The 18,798-nt window shown below is 35.2% G+C and overlaps 1 protein-coding gene across 25 annotated transcripts in view; it reads left to right on the forward strand.

The window, feature by feature from the left end:
- Nucleotides 1–18,798, forward strand: part of ARAP2 (ArfGAP with RhoGAP domain, ankyrin repeat and PH domain 2) — a 562,492-nt gene that overhangs the window by 491,747 nt on the left and 51,947 nt on the right. For 24 of the 25 annotated variants that reach the window (XM_087864225.1, XM_087864226.1, XM_087864224.1 and 21 more), the window contains 6 exons: nt 650–813; nt 5,558–5,770; nt 9,073–9,178; nt 14,384–14,531; nt 15,974–16,042; nt 18,528–18,602. In XM_087864225.1, the coding sequence (XP_087720351.1) occupies nt 650–813; nt 5,558–5,770; nt 9,073–9,178; nt 14,384–14,531; nt 15,974–16,042; nt 18,528–18,602 (775 nt within the window). The remainder of the gene's footprint in view (nt 1–649; nt 814–5,557; nt 5,771–9,072; nt 9,179–14,383; nt 14,532–15,973; nt 16,043–18,527; nt 18,603–18,798) is intronic. The other variant, XM_087864238.1, reaches the window with a different exon arrangement.

The following is an 18,798-nucleotide window of genomic DNA, read 5'->3' on the forward strand; positions in this document are numbered from 1 at the left end:
TGATTACATTTTCCACTCTCTTGACTGCTTTATGCTCATGCTTTTCAATCACATGGAGATCTGATCTGTGAGATAAAATTATCACCTGGAGATGGGGATTTGGGAGTTACCACCTTGCCGTGAGGGACGAAACCACTAGCCTGAATGAATGACACGTCTCTGCAGAGTTCTTGGAGTTCATGGGAGTGCACTGAGGTTCAAAAAGAGGAAGTGAGCTGGTGTAGAAATCGAGTGACCAGAAAGATAGGAGGAAAAGCCAGAAAGAATTGTATTGCAAAAGACAAAATGTATTTTTTTTTCTTAAATTATAGGCAGTTCTAAAAATCTTGAAAAATGTAGCCACAAAATCCAGTCACCCATGTTGCTGGCTAGAGTAGTTTCAGTTCAGTTATTCAGAAACAAAATAGAAGGGGTCAGGAAATGAAGGGAGGTGAGACCATGAATTCAGAGAACTGTACTTCCTGGAGAGATGTGACTGCACAGGCAAAAGAGAGATCGAATGGAAACTAGTGGTAGACGGAGCGTTTTTCTTCTCATGGATGAGACGGGATCACATGTATATGGATTTATGGATAATCTGTCTAGAAGTAAGAATTAAAAAAAAAAATGCCACCCAAATTATAATATGAAATGCTTTTAAACTTTACAGAACATTATACATCCATGGGCATACCAAGTTGGATTTCACAGTCTGGCATACCGCAATTGAGAAAGCAGCAGGTACAGATGGTAATGCATTGCAGGATCAGCAGCTCAACAAAAATGACGTTCCCATCATTGTCAACAGCTGTATAGCATTTGTTACACAGTATGGTAAGTATCACAGAGTTTTTATTCAACCCCCAGAACTCATAGTATCATTCTTAGAGTTTTTAAGTGGTACCTCCATTGGACTGCATTAGCGCTCTTTATATTTTTAAGTACATCCGTGAAAAATAAAAATGTAGTCACTGTTCACCCAAATGCCATTCCTTCTCCCAATAAAACTCAAATTACATAATGCACTTTTACTATTCTTCTTTCACATGCATAAAAATTTTAAATGCCATATTGAAAGAATCAGTGTTGTAAAATGTATATTAGAAATAGGTTGAAGACTATATTTTTCAGAGGTTACAAGCCTACAGTACAGTCTAGGGGAAGGCAAAGGGTTGCCCCATACGCATGTTTTTGGAAGTGGTAAACTGTGGGACAACATGTAAAATAATTTATTTTTTTGGTGCCATACATTCAAAGTATGTGTGTGCATTGTATTCATTCAACATGCTCTTGTTCACATGTTTACATTAAGAATCATGGTTATTGTCATAGTTTTGACTTAATTTTAACAGGCATTTTTATGAATAGCTTGCAAGTAAAAAACGGTTGACACGTACATGGTCTAGCTTCATTTTAATTTAATATGCTATGATAGTATTTTAGATGTGCCTGAAAAGTAAATAAAGTATGCCTTGATTCTTTGGGTTTACTTTCAAATTACTTTGAATTCCTCAAATTCTTTCTTTCTGTTATGTATTTCCTTAGTACTCTAAAAGGTAGAAATTTGTTAACTATATTTTAAAATAAAAAATTTAAACTAAAAATTATATTAGAAAAATTTTAATGTGTAAAAATAATATAAAAATATAATATAAATATATATTAAAATACATAATTAACTACCTGTTAATCTGTAGATAAGTGCCATTGATTTAGATTGCAAATGTGGAAAAGTAAAATGATTGATGTTATATTTTGAAAGGCAATTAAGTTTTATTTTTGTTCTGTCAATATTAGAAGTGTCCTTGGTGTTTTTAATTTGAAAAGAAGGTGGAATCAGTGAGAGAGCTGCTATAAAACATTGTGTTATTAGTTTGTTAGACATTATTTATTGTTTCTTGTGTGCCAGCCATTGATCTTGGTACTGGAAATACAGCAGGGGGAATAAAAAGTTAAAGACACAGCCAGGAATCATGGGTTTCAGTATGAGAACTGACAATAAACTGATAGGAGCAAAATGTCAAAAATAACAAAGGCTACGAAGAAAATAATTTTTAGAAACTAAATTTATAATAGGTGTATATTAATCTGTTTTCTTCTGGGGAGAGTGCCATTTTAAGTATTTTGCTTACTTCACATGTAATCCAAGTACAGTTATCATTGATATTCAGATTCAGTGTTTGAATTATAGATGTTTGAATTATAGATCTACTGTAAATTTGTATGTAATCACATTATGTGGCTATTACTCTATGAAGTTCCTGCCTATGATAGTATGTCTGTATTTTCCTAATCAGCGGTAATCATCCATTTATTTGAAAATGGGGGAGGAGGAAGGTTATCGTCATGTATTAGTCATTCCTTATTAGCGCACTTGAATTTCGTAGGTGTAAAGGAATTACACATATATTATGTTTTAGCAAGAGCATAACCTCATTGGGAATTTTCACATCATATTAGTTTCATAATGGCATAGGGGCCTTCTAAAGCTGAGAAATGATTAAAATAACTCTACTAGCTCCAGTGTATCCAATTTAATGTTTCTCTTCGGAAATCAGAAGTTTCTTTGTGGTGTTTCTTTGAATTTAAAATCATTAAGCATTAGATTGTTTTCAACCAAATTTCATACATTAAAACTACTTTGTAACTCTGGCACAAGGTACATTAACTTGCATATTAAAGTAATAAAGCCAATGAAAGACTCTTTATGTTTTGTTTTGTTCCTAATGAGCAGAGCATGGGGAAAACCCAATGTTACCAGCATATATAGAGGGAAGATATCCTTTACACTTAGAAAATGCCCAGTGATTAATAGAATGCAGGTGGCTGACTCAGAGCTTTTACAGCTGCAATTATCTTGAACTTCCTGACCTTTGTATTAAAATCTGAAGGCTGGGGGCACCTGGGTGACTCAGTCGGTTAAGCGTTTGCCTTCAGCTCAGGTCATGATCCCAGGGTCCTGGGATCGAGCCCTGCATCAGGCTCCTTGCTCTGTGGGGAGCCTGCTTCTCCTTCTCTCCCACTTGTGCTTTCTACCTCTGTCTCTCAAATAAATAAAATCTTTAAAATAAATAAGTAAATAAAATCTGGAGACCAATTTTTTGTGCTCAGTGTCAAGATTTGAACTTGACCAAGGTCACAGATTTTTTAGAGTTTTAATTTTTGTAATGAGTTATAGTAGTTTGGGGGGATATTATTTTAATTTATGTAAACCAAATTGTTTAAATTCACATGCAGTTAACTTATTTGAGGACTAGCTACTAGAAATTCACTCAGCTGGGAACATAATATCTCAAAAACTTAGTCACAGTTTTTTCATTTTTGTAGAAGTTGCTTATTCTTGCATTAAATAATCATTTATTGAATGTTTACTAAGTTCTAGTCATAGTGTAGTTGACTCTACACAGAAAGTGAGACATGATCCTTGCCTTCTAAGTTTTCACAGATTTTGGAATCAAAGACAAACAACTGGGCAGTTATACCTCAACTGCACAAAATTCTGTGGTAGAGAGTTTCAGGGGTCGGCACAGGGTGAATTTCACCCAGAGTGGGGTTGGTCATAGAGAGATCCATGGGTGTGTTGTGGTACCTACCATGATTAAGAGAAAACAGGAGCTTGTTAGGAGAAGAAGGGAATAGGGATTCTAGGAGGAGGAACAGTGTGCACCCATGTATCATGAGGAAAGTTGTCTTTTGAGGGAACTTTGTGTAGTTAAATCCGGCCAGAGCTTAGTGTTGGAAGAACAAGAGATAAGAGGCAGGAGGGTTAAGCTTTATCGTGTAGAGCCTTAAGTATTGTAATATATACTCAAACTTGCCCTCTAGGCAGTGGGAAAATGGTATGCAGATTTTTAAACCTGTTGGTAACACCAGCAGACCTGTATCTCAGATCAAGCTGTTACCAGTGTGGAGGCGGACTGGAGGGTTGCCCAAGAATAGGGGAGGCGTGTTGTGAAAATGTAGTGAGGAATCGGAGGGCAAAAAATAACAGTACATGGGATGGAAAAAAGGGACCGTTTTGAGAGTAAGGTTTTGATGAAAAATATATGTGACATTTGTTTTAATTTTAATTTAATTTGTTTCCATTTTGATATTGTAAACGAGAAAGAAAAGTTCTGACTTACAAAGGGCAGGGGAGAAGGCACTGCCATGTGTTGAGATATAGGAACAAGATAATATATTGGGACTGGGTGTGACATAGCAAATGGGGCAGGAGACTTAATTCCTCAGATTATTTTGATTTGTCCATGACAATAGTGTATGTGCATTGCAGGTATATTATAAAATATCTGTATGTTGAAGTGTGTGTGTGTGTGTGTTTGACATCTTAGAAATGAAAACCTGGGTGAAAATGTGTACATAGTAGTTGAAGTGATAAAGTTGGATGGGTTTACCCAGAGAATTTTGTGGAGGAGTCGGGAAAAGAAGAGACTTGAGGATGGATTTCTGGAATCATTAGTAAATACTAGATGGTAGTATATCTAGAGAACTGGAGGAGTCATCATAGAGAAAGGCGGGGAAAGATATGGCATCATAATGTCATGAAAGCCATGAAATTAAAAAGAATTTTATCAGGGATTCGTTTGGAGTGTCGAACACTGCAGGGGATTCTCATTGGATAAAAACAAAAAAGCACCTAGAAAATAGGATGTCATTAGTATTCTTGATGGAGATGATCCCAGTAGAGTGGGGATTGGGCACAGAAGCAAGATTGTGGCTCAAGGATGAACAGGGGGAGGAGATGGCGGGAAGAATAAATATAGGAAATTTCATCGAGGTTTTGGAAGGAGGAGAGACCAGAGACCTGGAAGAGAGAGCAAGGGAGGATTTAAAAAATTTTTGTTTGTTTGTATCATCATTACGGTCACTCCTCTTTACCCCTCTTTCTCTTACTAACCACTGCTCCGCCCCTTAGTTTATGTGGGGCACTTGATGAATCAATAACTTTGAAAAAGGAGATGACCCTTGGGGCACCTGGGTGTCTCAGTTGGTTAAGTGCCTTGATTTCATCTCAGGTCATGATCTCAGGGTCATGAGATCAAGCCTCACGTTGGCGCTGTGCTTGGCTCTGTGGAGCCTGCTTGAGATTCTCTCTCCCCCTCTCCTTTTGCCCCTCCCCCCCCAAAAGGACATGACCCAACTCTTCATCTAGAAGAAGGTGAAAATGTGAAACAGAAATTAATATACAAATGTGAGCGCAGAGGGTTAAGAAAAATTACACCAGAGAGCCTCACTTTTATTGATGAAATTGGAGAAAAGAAAGTGAAAAAACAAAAGTGAAGATAGGGCACCTATGGTAAAAGAATATTTGAAGATAACATGAAAAACTGGGGGAAGGGCTGACCATGGGCTTGCTAACAGCTGAGGCTGAAATAGTTTATTCATCAGGTTACCTTTTAAATACTAAAATTAGTGGGTGGGGGAGTCTTTTTTCCTCATGCATGTTTCTATTAACTCTTGGATAACGATTTTGTCTTGCTCAGTATCCCAACACAAAATTTTTCTATTTCTAAGATATAAAAGTGGATTTTGATTTTCGACTTTTTTCGTATATCTTTTTTTTTTTTTTTTAACAAAGGTTTAGGGTGCAAATACATCTATCAAAAGAATGGTGATCCTTTGCACATAAGTGAACTCCTGGAGAGTTTCAAAAAGGATGCAAGAAGCTTTAAATTGAGAGCTGGAAAACATCAGCTTGAAGATGTGACAGGCGTGTTGAAAAATTTTCTCTCTGACATTGACGATGCACTTCTTACTAAGGAGCTCTATCCATATTGGATCTCTGCTTTAGGTAATACATATAATATAGAACAATAAATGCTTGACTTCTAGTTTGACAATTGTATTTTTAAATCTTTGATAATCTGAAATTTTAATTGAAAGGAACAATGCACATAATGGCTTAGAACAGAAATTGTGTAAACATCAATAGTTGTTTATATCTGCCTCAAAAGAAATTTATAGTAATGCTGTTAATTTCTCATTAAGATTAAAATGAAAGGTGTAATATAAGATTGGTTTTATACCATTTCCCCATTGGCTCTTTGCCTCCATCATTTATTCTACCTGTGTATGGGTACATAACAATATTTTTTTAAACTCTTTCTTTATTTCCTTCATTAATTAAAAAAGAAAAAAAAAAGCTTTGCTACACTGTAAGAGAACGTATTTAAGAAATGACCTTAGAAAAGTAGTTTATTAAATCACTTATTGGGTTAAATTGATTCAGTAAAACCTACATTTACATCTATCAATTCAAAATAACTCCTTGTACAGAAACATTACAAAAATGAAGACTTTTAAATGTAAACATTACTTTTAATCCCATTTTTCTAATAGAACAATTTTCATTTTTATATTTTATAGTCTTTGTCTCCACACCTGTAATTTATATATAATCCTTGTTTTATTGACAAACCACAAACATTTCTCATATCTACAGTATTTTCGAAATCATTTTCAATCTTCATTTTTCAATTTAAAAAGATTTGTCATTGAATTTTAACCATAATTTACTAATATATTTCTCATTCGAACATTTAATCTGTTTCAAGATTTTTTGCAAAAGTGAACTTTGAATTTGACTATATGATATTCCTCTGTTGAGAAACAGGCTTTTTCAGTGAAAGTATTTGTTTAATCTCAAATATAAATATGATATTTTAAGGGATTAATGTGGAAATGATGTCATAAAACATCCACAGGTTGAAAAATTATCCCAAGAATGACCCGTATTACCATCAGCAAGAAGGGAGTGGGACTGTTATTAAAATAAAGCTTTTCACAATTTAACACCAATTCAGAAGTCTTTTATTTGCCTCCTGATATCTCTCAAATCAATAGGTTCAACTCTAATCAAAGAGAGAGTTGATTGTGTAATTATATAGGATATAAAATACAGAATTAGATAATCTATCTCTTTAAGCCCAATTATCTTGCCACCCTCATTTTTGTTTCAAAAAGATTTTACTGTAATTTGTAACTATGAAATTATTTATAGCATCTCGATAAAGGCTTATAATTTGTCTTTGTTGTAAAATCAGTTATCAAAAATTTGAGGCAAATATACTTTTGCTCAATTATCAGGTTCTATGACAAATATGTCTTTAATGTTGTTGGTCTACCAGGAGGCGGTAGTTGGTAGATAGTAGCACGTGTCAAAGATGATTGTGTTCACCTTTTACTTACATGTAAATTCTTCGAGAATTTACTTGGAGAAGGTTTTGGATACTAGGTCAGATAGCCTTAAAGTCGTTTGCTTTTAGATCCAGCAGTGCCCTATGTTGGATCTGACAAGAATAAACTGGAACTTTCTGGGTGACCTCATAGGAGAGCTCTCTTGGGTCCTGTGCACTGAGGCAAAGAATGCCTTACAGTGTCATACCAACTATTTATATGATATATGATCTCTTCTTCTAAGAACACCATTAAATTGTCTGAAGTCTGTGTCTAGCTGAACAGTTCCTTGTATTTTCTATATGACCTGAAATCTATCTTAAGTTTTACTTTCAAATTGCTTAAGTCCTACTTTGAAAATATCATCTATTTTATTCTTATTAGATTGGTGAAAATATGCTGTACTAGCATGACTTCTTATTATAAGTGTGGTAGAATTAATAACATTTTATTAAATAAATACCATTACAGTTAGAATCTGGATGAGAAGAGGGTAAATGTTTGGATTGTACTAGAGATGACTGATAATTCTTCACTCACTTCCTGTATAGTCCTTTGAATATCCTTTGGGTGTGTTGCCCTCTTGCTTTTAGAGAGTCATCTACTAGCACACTTAAGTCAATATGATCATGATTACTTTCATAGACCCTACGTGCAGGCTAAATCAGTACAAAAGAGCTATCAGTCAGTTTTGAATAGGAGTGTACTTCAAAAATGGGCCACAGAGTTTCTTACCTCCCCAGGGATCCTAATGCCCTTTTACAAGTGACCGTGTACTTTTAAAGAATCATTAATGTGCTGCTGGCTTTCTGTGAATAGAATAGGTAGGGCTGGGGCGCCTGGGTGGCACAGCGGTTAAGCGTCTGCCTTCGGCTCAGGGCGTGATCCCGGCGTTAGGGGATCGAGCCCCACATCAGGCTCCTCCGCTATGAGCCTGCTTCTTCCTCTCCCACTCCCCTTGCTTGTGTTCCCTCTCTCGCTGGCTGTCTCTGTCCTGTCGAATAAATAAAATCTTAAAAAAAAAGAATAGGTAGGGCTAAGAAGAAAATGAAAAAGTCTTGTTTCCAAAGGTAGTTGGGAATTGCAAGGGAATATATAACTGTAATCCCCTTAAGTTACAAAGTCAGCACAAGCTATTTATTTGAAGAATGGCCTTTCATTTCCTGTATGAGCTAGTAGGTCAGGTCAGACCACCACTATGCATCTTGTAGAGTCTAGAACTTTGGGGGTTCCTGGGTCTAGTTTCTCCAAGTATTTGACCTCTGGGGTTAGAAGAGGGAAGCATAATTCCTTTTCATCCTCCTCTCCATAACAGAGGGTCCATCCTTCTCTAAGTCTGTGTCGTAGTTATCACGCCTGCGCATGACTTCTTCCATTGCCCTCTTCCCTTTTCCAAGGAGTTGGAAGTGCCAGGGTTGGTAAAAGGCCCTATACCTGGATCTGCGGGGTAATACAGTTCATAGCTTTGGGATGGCTCATAGTTTTGGTAAAATTTTTGTGATTTCAAAAGAAAAAAAAAATCAGAAATGTCATTTTCAGATAACAGATAGTGAAATCTTTCCATAGCCAAAAAAAGTACTTTTGGTTTATCTCTCAATGTGTACTCCAGTTTGAATTATTAATCGAATATATTCCTATTAGTTGAAGTTCAGTAGTTCATAAAGTGGAAGATAAGATGCAGACCTGGGTTTTGAAAGTGCTTCATTTTTAATTAGAAAGTATTAGAACTATAGCTTATTACCATGTAATGTTGATGTAAATGCTTTTCCAGAAATAAAGAAGTTTGAATGTTTATGCTATTGAAACTCAATTAGATCATAATGAACACTGTTTTAAAATACTGTTAAAACGCAAATTTGTAGTACAGACTATTAGTTTAGGCCTAATACTGTGTTTTGTTTTGTTTTTAACCTCTAGATACTCAGGATGACAAGGAAAGAATTAAAAAGTATGGAGCATTTATACGTACTCTTCCAGGGGTCAACCGAGCAACTTTGGCAGCAGTAATTGAACACCTTTACAGGTGGGTGGCTTCATGATCTTTCCTAGACATTTCAGACGTGGCATTCAGTAAGTCATTATTTCTTAAATTGAAAGTAGTGTAGCAAACTTTCTATATGGGACTGTGAATTTCCAATCATATCTTAAAAATGGTTTCAATCTACCAAAAAACTACTAAAACTGATAAATGTATTCAGTGAGGTCGTAGGATACAAAATGAATATGTAGAAATCTGTTGCATTTCTAGAGACTAATAATGAAGTAACAGAGAAATTAAGAAAATAATTCCATTTATAATTGCACCAAAAATAATAAAATACTTAGGAATAAACTTAACCAGTGAAGTGAAAGATTTGTACTCCAAAAACTATAAAACACTGATGAAAGAAACTGAAGATGACAGAAATAAGTGGAAATACATACTGTGTTCAAAGATTGGAAGAATTAAATTGTTAAAATGTCCATACTACCTAAAGCAATCTATAGATTTAATGAAATTCCTTTCAAAATACCAGTGGAATTTTTTACAGAATTAGAACCAAGTAATCCTAGAATTTGCATGGAACCACAAAAGGTCCCAAATAGCCAAAGCAATCTTGAGAAATAGCAGCAAAGCTGGGAGTACCACAATCCTAGATTTAAGATACACTACAAAGCTCTAGTGATCAAAACAGTATGATGATGGCACAAAGATAGACACATAGAGCAATGGAACAGAGTAGAGAGTCTAGAAATAAACTCATGCTTACATGGTTAATTTATGACAAAGGAGACAAGAATATACAATAGGGAAAAGAGAGTCTAACAAGTGGTGCTAGGAAAACCAAACAGCCACATGTAAGAGACAGAAACTGGACCACTTTCTATACACAAAACACAAACTGAAATGGATTAAATACCTAAATGTGAGACTTTAACAATAAAAATCCTAGAATAGGACATAAACAGTAATTTCTTTGACATTGACCTTAGAAAATTCTTTCTAGATTTCTCCTTGAGCAAGAGAAGCAAAAGCAAAAATGAGCTATTGGGACTACACCAAAATAAAATGCTTTTGCACAGTGAAGGAAACCATCAACAAAACAAGGCAGCCTACTGAATAGGGGAAGATATTTACCAATGATATATCCAATAAAGGGTTAATATTCAAAGTATATAAAGAACTTCTACAGGTCAATGACAGAGAAACATATAATGTGATTAAAAATGGGCGGAGGACCCGAATAGACATTTCTCCAAAGAAGTAAGTGAGATAGCCAACAGACACATGAAAAGATGCTCAACATCACTTATCATCAGGGAAACGCAAATCAAAACTACCTTGAGATATCACCTTATGCCAGTCAGAATGGCTAGTATCAAAAAGGCAGGAAATAATAAGTGTTGGCAAGGATATGGAGAAAAGGGACCCCTCATGCACAGTTGATGGGAATGTGAAATAGTGTAGCCACTATGGGAACAGTATGGCTGTTCCTCAAAACATTAAAAATAGAACTACCATGTAATCTAGTAATTCCACTACTGGGTATTTACTCAAAGTAAAAGCACTAATTGCATGGTGCACTGGGTGTTATACACAACTAATGAATCATCGAGCCTTACATCGAAAACCGGGGATATACTGTATGGTGACTAACATAATATAATAAAAAATCATTATTAAAAAAAAAAATCATTTTAGAGGGAAGCTGGAAAAGAGAAGGAGGTACAGAGACCAGGATTCTCTAGCAGGAGTCTGTCTGTGAGCATAGTATTTTTCATGGTGGACCCTACAAAAACTTTAAATTCTTCTTTATGAATTTTTATCTAACTGATCATTCTAACATTTTAGTGTCAGACTGTTGATCAGAGGAGAAAATTTTAAAAATCAAAAATATTTTCTATGTCAGGGTTTGTAGTTTGCTCCATTTGGGAGGATAGGAAGAATATAGTAGTTGTTTGAGAAGTGAGAACTCTGAAGGATGAGGAATGTTTGAAAAAAAAACCTTTTCCATTAAAATGAAAGGTTGGTTTGTTTTGCTACCAGCAAGAATTACTACAGAATTTTAATAAGTGTAAATATGACTTAAGGAATATCATTGTAGCTACAATCCTTCCTGCATGGATGCAGGACTCTTTTGAATGAATTTTGGTGAAGCTTATTTCTACTAAAATTACCTTATTTGCAGTCTACACTCAGAAATTCTTCACAATTTCTTTTCTCGTTATCTTTCTTTTCCCACTACCACTTCTCATGCATGGAAACTCCATTACTGTAAAACTGATTTTCTTATGACACCATACAAGTATTGTGTATATGTTGTATAGTCCTATCTCTAAGGAGACATTGGAATAGATTTTTCTTCAAATATTTTAATGTATGACCAGGCTGGTATATTTATTAAGTTAATATTTTAAACATTGAGTTGTACATAATTTTCCTTAAAATCTATTGATCGATTGAGAGAGGGGGGCGCACACTCTTGAGAGGCAAGAGGGGTGAGGGGGAGAGAGAGGGAAAATCCCAAGCCGACTCCCTCCTGAGTGCAGAACCTGATGTGGGCCTTGATCACACAATCCTGAGATCATGACCTGAGCCAAAATCAAGAGTCAGATACTTAACCACCTGAGCCACCCAGGTGGTTAAGAAGCTTTAAAATTCTTTATTCAGATTTGAATTTGAGATAATGAGTTCCTGTCCTTCCCCCTCCCTCCTTTTCTTCAACTGACATATATTTCAACTGACATATATTTTAGTTCCTATTATGTACACAACAGAACCTATTAAGATACCATGTGAACAGAAACATTTGATAATAATACATGAAGACAAAAAGCCTTAAAGTCCACTGTTCCCAAACTGAGCATCCGGACGTCTAAGTGAATGCACAGGGGTGCTGCAGGGCATTTTATATTTCTTAGGGAAACACAGCAATATTGGGACAGCTTTTAATATAAAGAATTTTAGCATGGGCAGAAGGATTGAGTGATTTGTCCAGGGGATGCTTCACATCTAAAGGGGTGTGTGAGCTGGGTGTGAAAGAAAGACAAGTACAAAAAATGAGGATATTTTCTGGGAAACAGGTGTGCTAGGGGATGAGCTGGTTGGTAGTTGGCTGGCAGGTGATTGTGAAAGGCTCAGATGGTCATATAAAAACATTTAGATTTTATTCCTTTAGGTAATAAAGAGTGACTGATCAAATCTGCTTTAGGACAATAACCCATGAATGGGATTGATTGGGAAGAGATAAGAATAGATGCAGAGAAACTAATCAAGAAACCATTTCCTTGGGCTTCTAATGAGAAGACCTTAGTGAGAAGAGACTCAGTGGGCTGAATAGGAACTCTTGGGAATGATAGCGTGTGGGGCAGAGAAATAAAGGAAGGAAAGGAAAAAACTATAGTGTGGAAATGGAAGAGGAGAGAGGTGAAGAGTGGCAAAGGAGGACGTTATGGCAGAAGGAAGCCTCACAAAAGGTGGGAACGTGTGATAGAGCTGTCAGAAGTTTGAGAGGTCGATTTGGATAAGGTCAGGTTGATTTAGCATTTAATTCCATCCCTGCCCCAGATAACAGATCGCTTCCTCCATGACTAACATTTACTTAATTCCATTCACCCGATATTTATTACACACTCCAGTGTGATTAAAGCAAGAGTCCCTGACAGGGAGATGCTACAATTCTATAGTAACACAGGCAGACCTGCAGATAAATTTTCCAGATGTTTATAATTTCGTGTGATAAAAGTACAGCAGTGGTTTTGAGAGGGATGTCTACAATTATTATACCCTCCTCTATTAACTTGCAATTCCTTTTGCATCTTATAAATCACGTATGATGATTACACTAGCTCTGTCTCTGCTATGCAATTTGGCATTTTATTGTGAGTTTCTTACATCATCATATATATATTCCTGTCACCTTTTACTCTTTTTTGTAACTACTAGAATCTCTGCTGTTTATAGACCGGTATACCTAACTTAGTTTTGTTTTATTCCTTTGATACAGCTGGTCTCCCTTTTTTAGTATGTATTTTAAAATTTATAAATGTAAGTAAGCATTCGAGCAGGGTCCTGTTATATATAGTTAGTGACAAATAGCGTCAACAGATACTTCCATGGGTATCACTTTAAGTTATCATCTGTGCATTTTTATCGATGTAAATTTCCTTTTATTGGGGTGACACGTGTAATATTTTTGAAATCACTTTGCACTTAAAATTTGTGAATATAGTTGACCCTTGAACAATGTAGGATTTAGGGGCACTGCTCCCCCACACAGTTGAAAATCCACGTTTAACTTTTGACTCCCCCTCCCCCACTTGACTTCTAATAGCCCACTGTTGACCAGAAGCCTTACCAATTATATATAGTCAGTTAACGTGTATTGTGTTTGTTATACGTACATATTATATACTATACTCTCGAAGTAAGCTAGAGAAAATCATAACAAAAATATATTTATAGTACTGTACTGTATATATGGAAAAGAATCCACATGTAAGTGGACCCACACAGTTCATACTGTGTTGTTCAAAGGTCACCTGTACTTTAAGTGCTCTTTGTTAAGTCCCAAATATTGCAGCCGACCCATGGGGAGAGTTGACCACTCTGTTTGTGTCTGTTCATTGTAAAAGACCATTCTTAGTTATAGCCAAGAAAGTATAATTGTATTTTTAAATTAAGTGTTTGCTTTTTGAGAGATAATATCCAATTTTGAACAGCCATAAGAACATGCTGCCAAGTATTTTCTCACCTGAATAGCCCTTCCTGGAAAACTCAGCTCAGCCTTGAACTTTGAATGTGGAACTCTCTCCTAAATGCCTCCCTGTTCACTTTTCTTGCCTTGTTTCCTGCTTACCTACTGCCCCCATTCCCTCTTTCATTTATGCTGCAGTCCCTCTAGTCCTTTTCCGCTATTGTGCAAGCACATCTTTATTCCTTGGCCTCGGGTTACGCCATTATCTGGAATTATTTGGATATGGTGGGTCCCTCCTCCAATCAACAAACAAGTACCGCTTTGTAACTTGCAGTCGTATCTTCTTTTAGTTTCTTCTTATGTTCTTAACTAGACTGTAAACTACTTGGAAAAAAGAACTGTGCATTTTTCTTTAAATCATCACCATACCTGTTATATCAGAGACCTTCAATATGGGTGTGTTAAATAATAATAAATGGGTATTATGACTAAAGTTCTATGAAATTTTCAAATAGAAGTGTGTGGTAATGAGCTATGCTTTTCTCTAACAGGGTTCAGAAATGCTCAGAAATTAATCACATGAATGCGCATAATTTGGCCTTGGTCTTTTCATCCTGTTTGTTTCAAACTAAGGGACAAACTAGTGAAGAAGTGAATGTAATCGAGGACTTAATTAATAATTATGTTGAAATATTTGAGGTAAATATTTTATATCCTTCCCTTGTTAAAATAGTTTTGATATTACTGTTGACAAATTAAAAAATACATTTTAGGATGTTTATCATCAAGTCTTTATGAATATCTAAAAATAAAGGATAGTTATATGATTTTTAATACTTTAGACACAACCAGCCTTTTAAGCTATAGCCATTCATTTAAATTTGGCTGCTTTGAAAGCCATCTGGTATCTTTTGGACAGAATATTTCTATTTATGGTGTTTCTGTGGCTTTTTTTCTTTGTCAGTATGTGTACGCAGTAAGTATGTCTACTCAGATGTGTGAAATTATCAGTTTCGCAAATTTGGTAATAAATACCAGGCTGGTAAATTCTGCAATTGAATGCATCTTTGTGTTTTCTTTTAATTGTGTCTGAATTAGAAGTGAAAAACCTGTGGTTTTTTACTAAGTCATTTGTTCTAATTATTTGACTTCCAATTTGCTGTTCAATGAAGTCAGTATATTCATGTTTCATCAGAAAACTGTCAGAATAAGTAAAAATAGAGGAAATAAGCCCAGGATTTGAATATGGGGGGAGAATATAAGGGCTCTGAGTCAAAGGTCCAGTTCCATCACTTACTTACCACTGGCATGGCTGCCATTTAACCCTTTGAGGGCACTCTGTTAAACGGTGGTGTATAAGACTTCTTGTTTTCCAGGGTTATGGATATGTTAGTTGAAATCAAGTGGGTTAATGTAATAGGTTATTATACGTAGACTTCTTACATTCTTAAGGTAAGTGATCACAAGATTCCTTAACCAAGGGAAAGAAACTCTATTTTAATAAAATAAAAACACACAGTTTGTATCTTAATTTATATAGGAACGGACACCAAAATTGTTGGATTCTCTTTGCTCTTTGATCTCTATTTTCTTTGTATATGTGTCCACTGTTTTTGATCAACAGCAGCTTTGCAATAATTCTGATGCTGAGAAATTAAAGAATTAGGAAAAAATAACGTGTGGCTTTATGTGCTCTCTTTATTTTCTATTTTTGTACTGTTACATGAATAAATAAATGGTTATCTTCGTAGATTTGCTAACTCCAACTTTAAGTGGTGGAAATTTCTTATGCACTTAATGAGCATTTCAATTTGAGACAGAGTGTTATCTCTCAACCCACATAAACTCTAGCAAATCATTCGTCAGCCCCTTTGCTTATTAAGTTGCTTAGTGATACAGCTTCCATTGATGGAATCCACAGCTTGAAGTGATGTCATCATAAAATGCTCTGAACTTTATGAGGCTCTGTCATGTTGGCTTTATTTCTGCCCTAGCTGTGTGGGCCCGTGCTAATGATTAAGATGGACATTCTCATTTATTTTTAAAAATTGTTGGTCTTTAAATTCCTGAAGAGTTATGTGAGGATGAGTACCATCACTCCTTGTATTTTATTAGAATGTCCCAAATTATATTTTAAACAGGTTAAAGAAGACCAAGTCAAACAAATGGACATAGAAAATAGCTTTATTACCAAGTGGAAAGACACTCAAGTGAGTAGTATTAGTTAGATCTCCAAAGAATTAAAAAAAAAATTAAAACAACAAAAAACAAAAACTTCTATTGTAAGTAAAGATGTTTGTTGTATTTATTTTCAAATTCCTATTTGAAGCAAAGTAAAAGTAACGGGGAAAAAACCTAGATAAAATAGTTGCGTGTTTCTGCAGCATGATGCTTATATGCAAAATGCCAAAGTATGTTAATGTAAATTTTTCAAAATACAGAGGGAAAAATCATTATTAATCTTATTAATGCCCTTTATAAAATCAATTTTTACTTACAAATGTGCTATTAAAAATGCCAGTGGATTTCAAAGGAAGCATTTAAAGCCAAAGAGATACTAGAGTAAATTGAAAATTCAGCTCTATAATGATTCTTTCCATTATGATTTTGAAAATATAAATTATTTCTTCTATGCTTTTGCTCTGCGTGCTCTCAGATGATTATATGAGTGGAATGTTTCTAATGTCGTCTTTGTCACATGCTGATTGATGTCTTAAATTGACTATTTTCTAAATCTTTTGCTTTCCTCGGTTGCGCTACATGGCATTTGTGTGTTCAGATTGCACTGCAGTTTTCCAGTGTACCTTTTCTTGTTTGACGAACATTCACTGGACTTTCTTAAAATTCATATTTAATCTTCCTGTAATCACTTTGAATTGTAGTGGATTCAGGATACCAATGTAAATAGTATCAATGGGGCATATGTATTCTGTTTATAGGTATACTCAGAGAATGAGGCAAATGCTTCCTTATTAGTCAAACCCTAAATTTACCCACTCTTGAAATATTAGAGAAGTCATTGGAGCTACCATTCCACAGGAAGGGGGGGAAGGAGTCTTCCATTCTAGTGCCCAAGATCCCTGAGTACTACTACTGTGATAGAGTACTTACCTAAGAAAGCATCTCCTCCACTTTCACCCTAAGTAATTAATGCAGCCTCCAGAGGCATTAACTACCACACTAAAAAATCTGGCTTGTTATCAGTTCTCTTGATTTACTGCTTTTTGGAGGAGTTTCAGTCATGATGTAAAGGGTTGTATGAGCCCAAGGGATAATCTGTGTTGTTATTAAAGTATAAATGTCCTTCTCCATTTTTATCTTTTATATTCATACTACAATAATGAGTCTTGGCTGCTTTTTAATTAAGTATAAGTCAGTAAGTAGAAGAAAAGAACTGAATATGAAATAGAGTAATTGGACCAGAAAAGTAGAAGACTTTGGAGAAACCTGTTCTTTTGCTTGCGTTTTTCTCTTAATCCATTGAAAACTCTGCTATGGCGTATTTTTCTGACAGCCTCCGTGTCTTTTCCCTGTTTGAATTTCTTAGCTCTTCTTGTTTTGGCTTCTCTCTCTGAGTCCTTTGTGTTTGCGTTTTTAATTTTTTAAATGTATCCTTCCTGGAGAGTTGTTTATGCAAACACAGTGAAAAGTAGAAATGTCAACTGTATCTTTTCTTCCCTCGAATTTTTGTGTAGCTTCGAAAGTGAGGAAGAAAAATTGGAAATAGGCTTTTCTAAGTCTGTAGTGCCAGAATAATTAAGAACACTTCCTCGAAGTACATTTTCAATGTTTTCCTCACTCATTTCTTCATCAGGTTTTATTTTTAGTCAAATTTAACTTCAGAATGATTGTTTCTCCAATACGATCGTATTTGTTTAAATTGGGAGATAATATTTCTAAGTGGTTACATAACTTACGGCAATTTCTGAAAAAAGCTGATACTCAAAATATTTTTCATAGATTCATTTGGTTTTTCATTACCCTTTTCCACATTATACTGTCGATCTCCATAGTGATATCTTACGGCTTTTATTTTCTGGATTGTCTCTTTTTCACTTAATATGTCTCCTGGGATGTAATAGTGACCCAAATATTGGAACACTAACTGGTTGGCTGAAGAGAATTAAAATAAAAACTTTTTTTTTTCATCTACCTTATTCTATCACTTCCTTTTTTTTTTTTCCTTCGCTAAATATATTTTCTCTAGTTTTAATATAGCTCCAACCTAATTCATCCTCAAATTTCTATTTTTGGACATTTCTCTTTGAAAATATAGCAACACCTTTTTTCCCTTGTAATTATTGGTATTATACCCACACTGTAGCTTAGGTCACAGCTACATATGGATCATTTTCACTTCTTATTTCGTTTATCCTATTAACATACATGACGATGGCTCTTACAACTACGTTGTTGGAAGTCCACATATGCCCGTAGTAACCAGTTTCATTATTTTATTAAGAATATAAGAGTATTTCAGGACATTAAACTCTTGATTAAGAGATGGAAAAAAAAAAGTTGCACTGTGATTACATCATTTGTGTAGATTCCTTGTCAGCCGCATCTGGAAAATGGGTATCATCATGCTATCGACAGGCTCATTTCACTATTACGAAATATTTAGGAATAGGGCTAGGACTTGGTGTCTTAAGTGTCATACTTCTATTTGTTGTTTTCGTATCTGCCCCATTCTAGGTTTCCCAGGCTGGAGATTTGTTAATTGAAGTGTATGTAGAAAGGAAGGAACCTGACTGCAGTATTATAATTCGGGTAAGTCCTGAAGATGGATGTAAAGAGTATTTTTGGAAGTTGCAAGTATAATATGCATTAATTTCTGTATCTTGAATTTTCCATTATTTCTTGTATTTTATTTTACCTGTCTAGTTCAAACAATGACTAATAGGATTGACTTTTTATCCCAAAATCCTCCAGGAATTCCATGTTTTAGTCGTTTGGAAAGAGAACA

Source organism: Ursus americanus, chromosome 8 (genome assembly GCF_024610735.1).
Source record: "Ursus americanus isolate L20-20 chromosome 8, mUrsAme1.1.p, whole genome shotgun sequence".
In the NCBI taxonomy this organism is placed as follows: Eukaryota; Metazoa; Chordata; class Mammalia; order Carnivora; family Ursidae; genus Ursus; species Ursus americanus.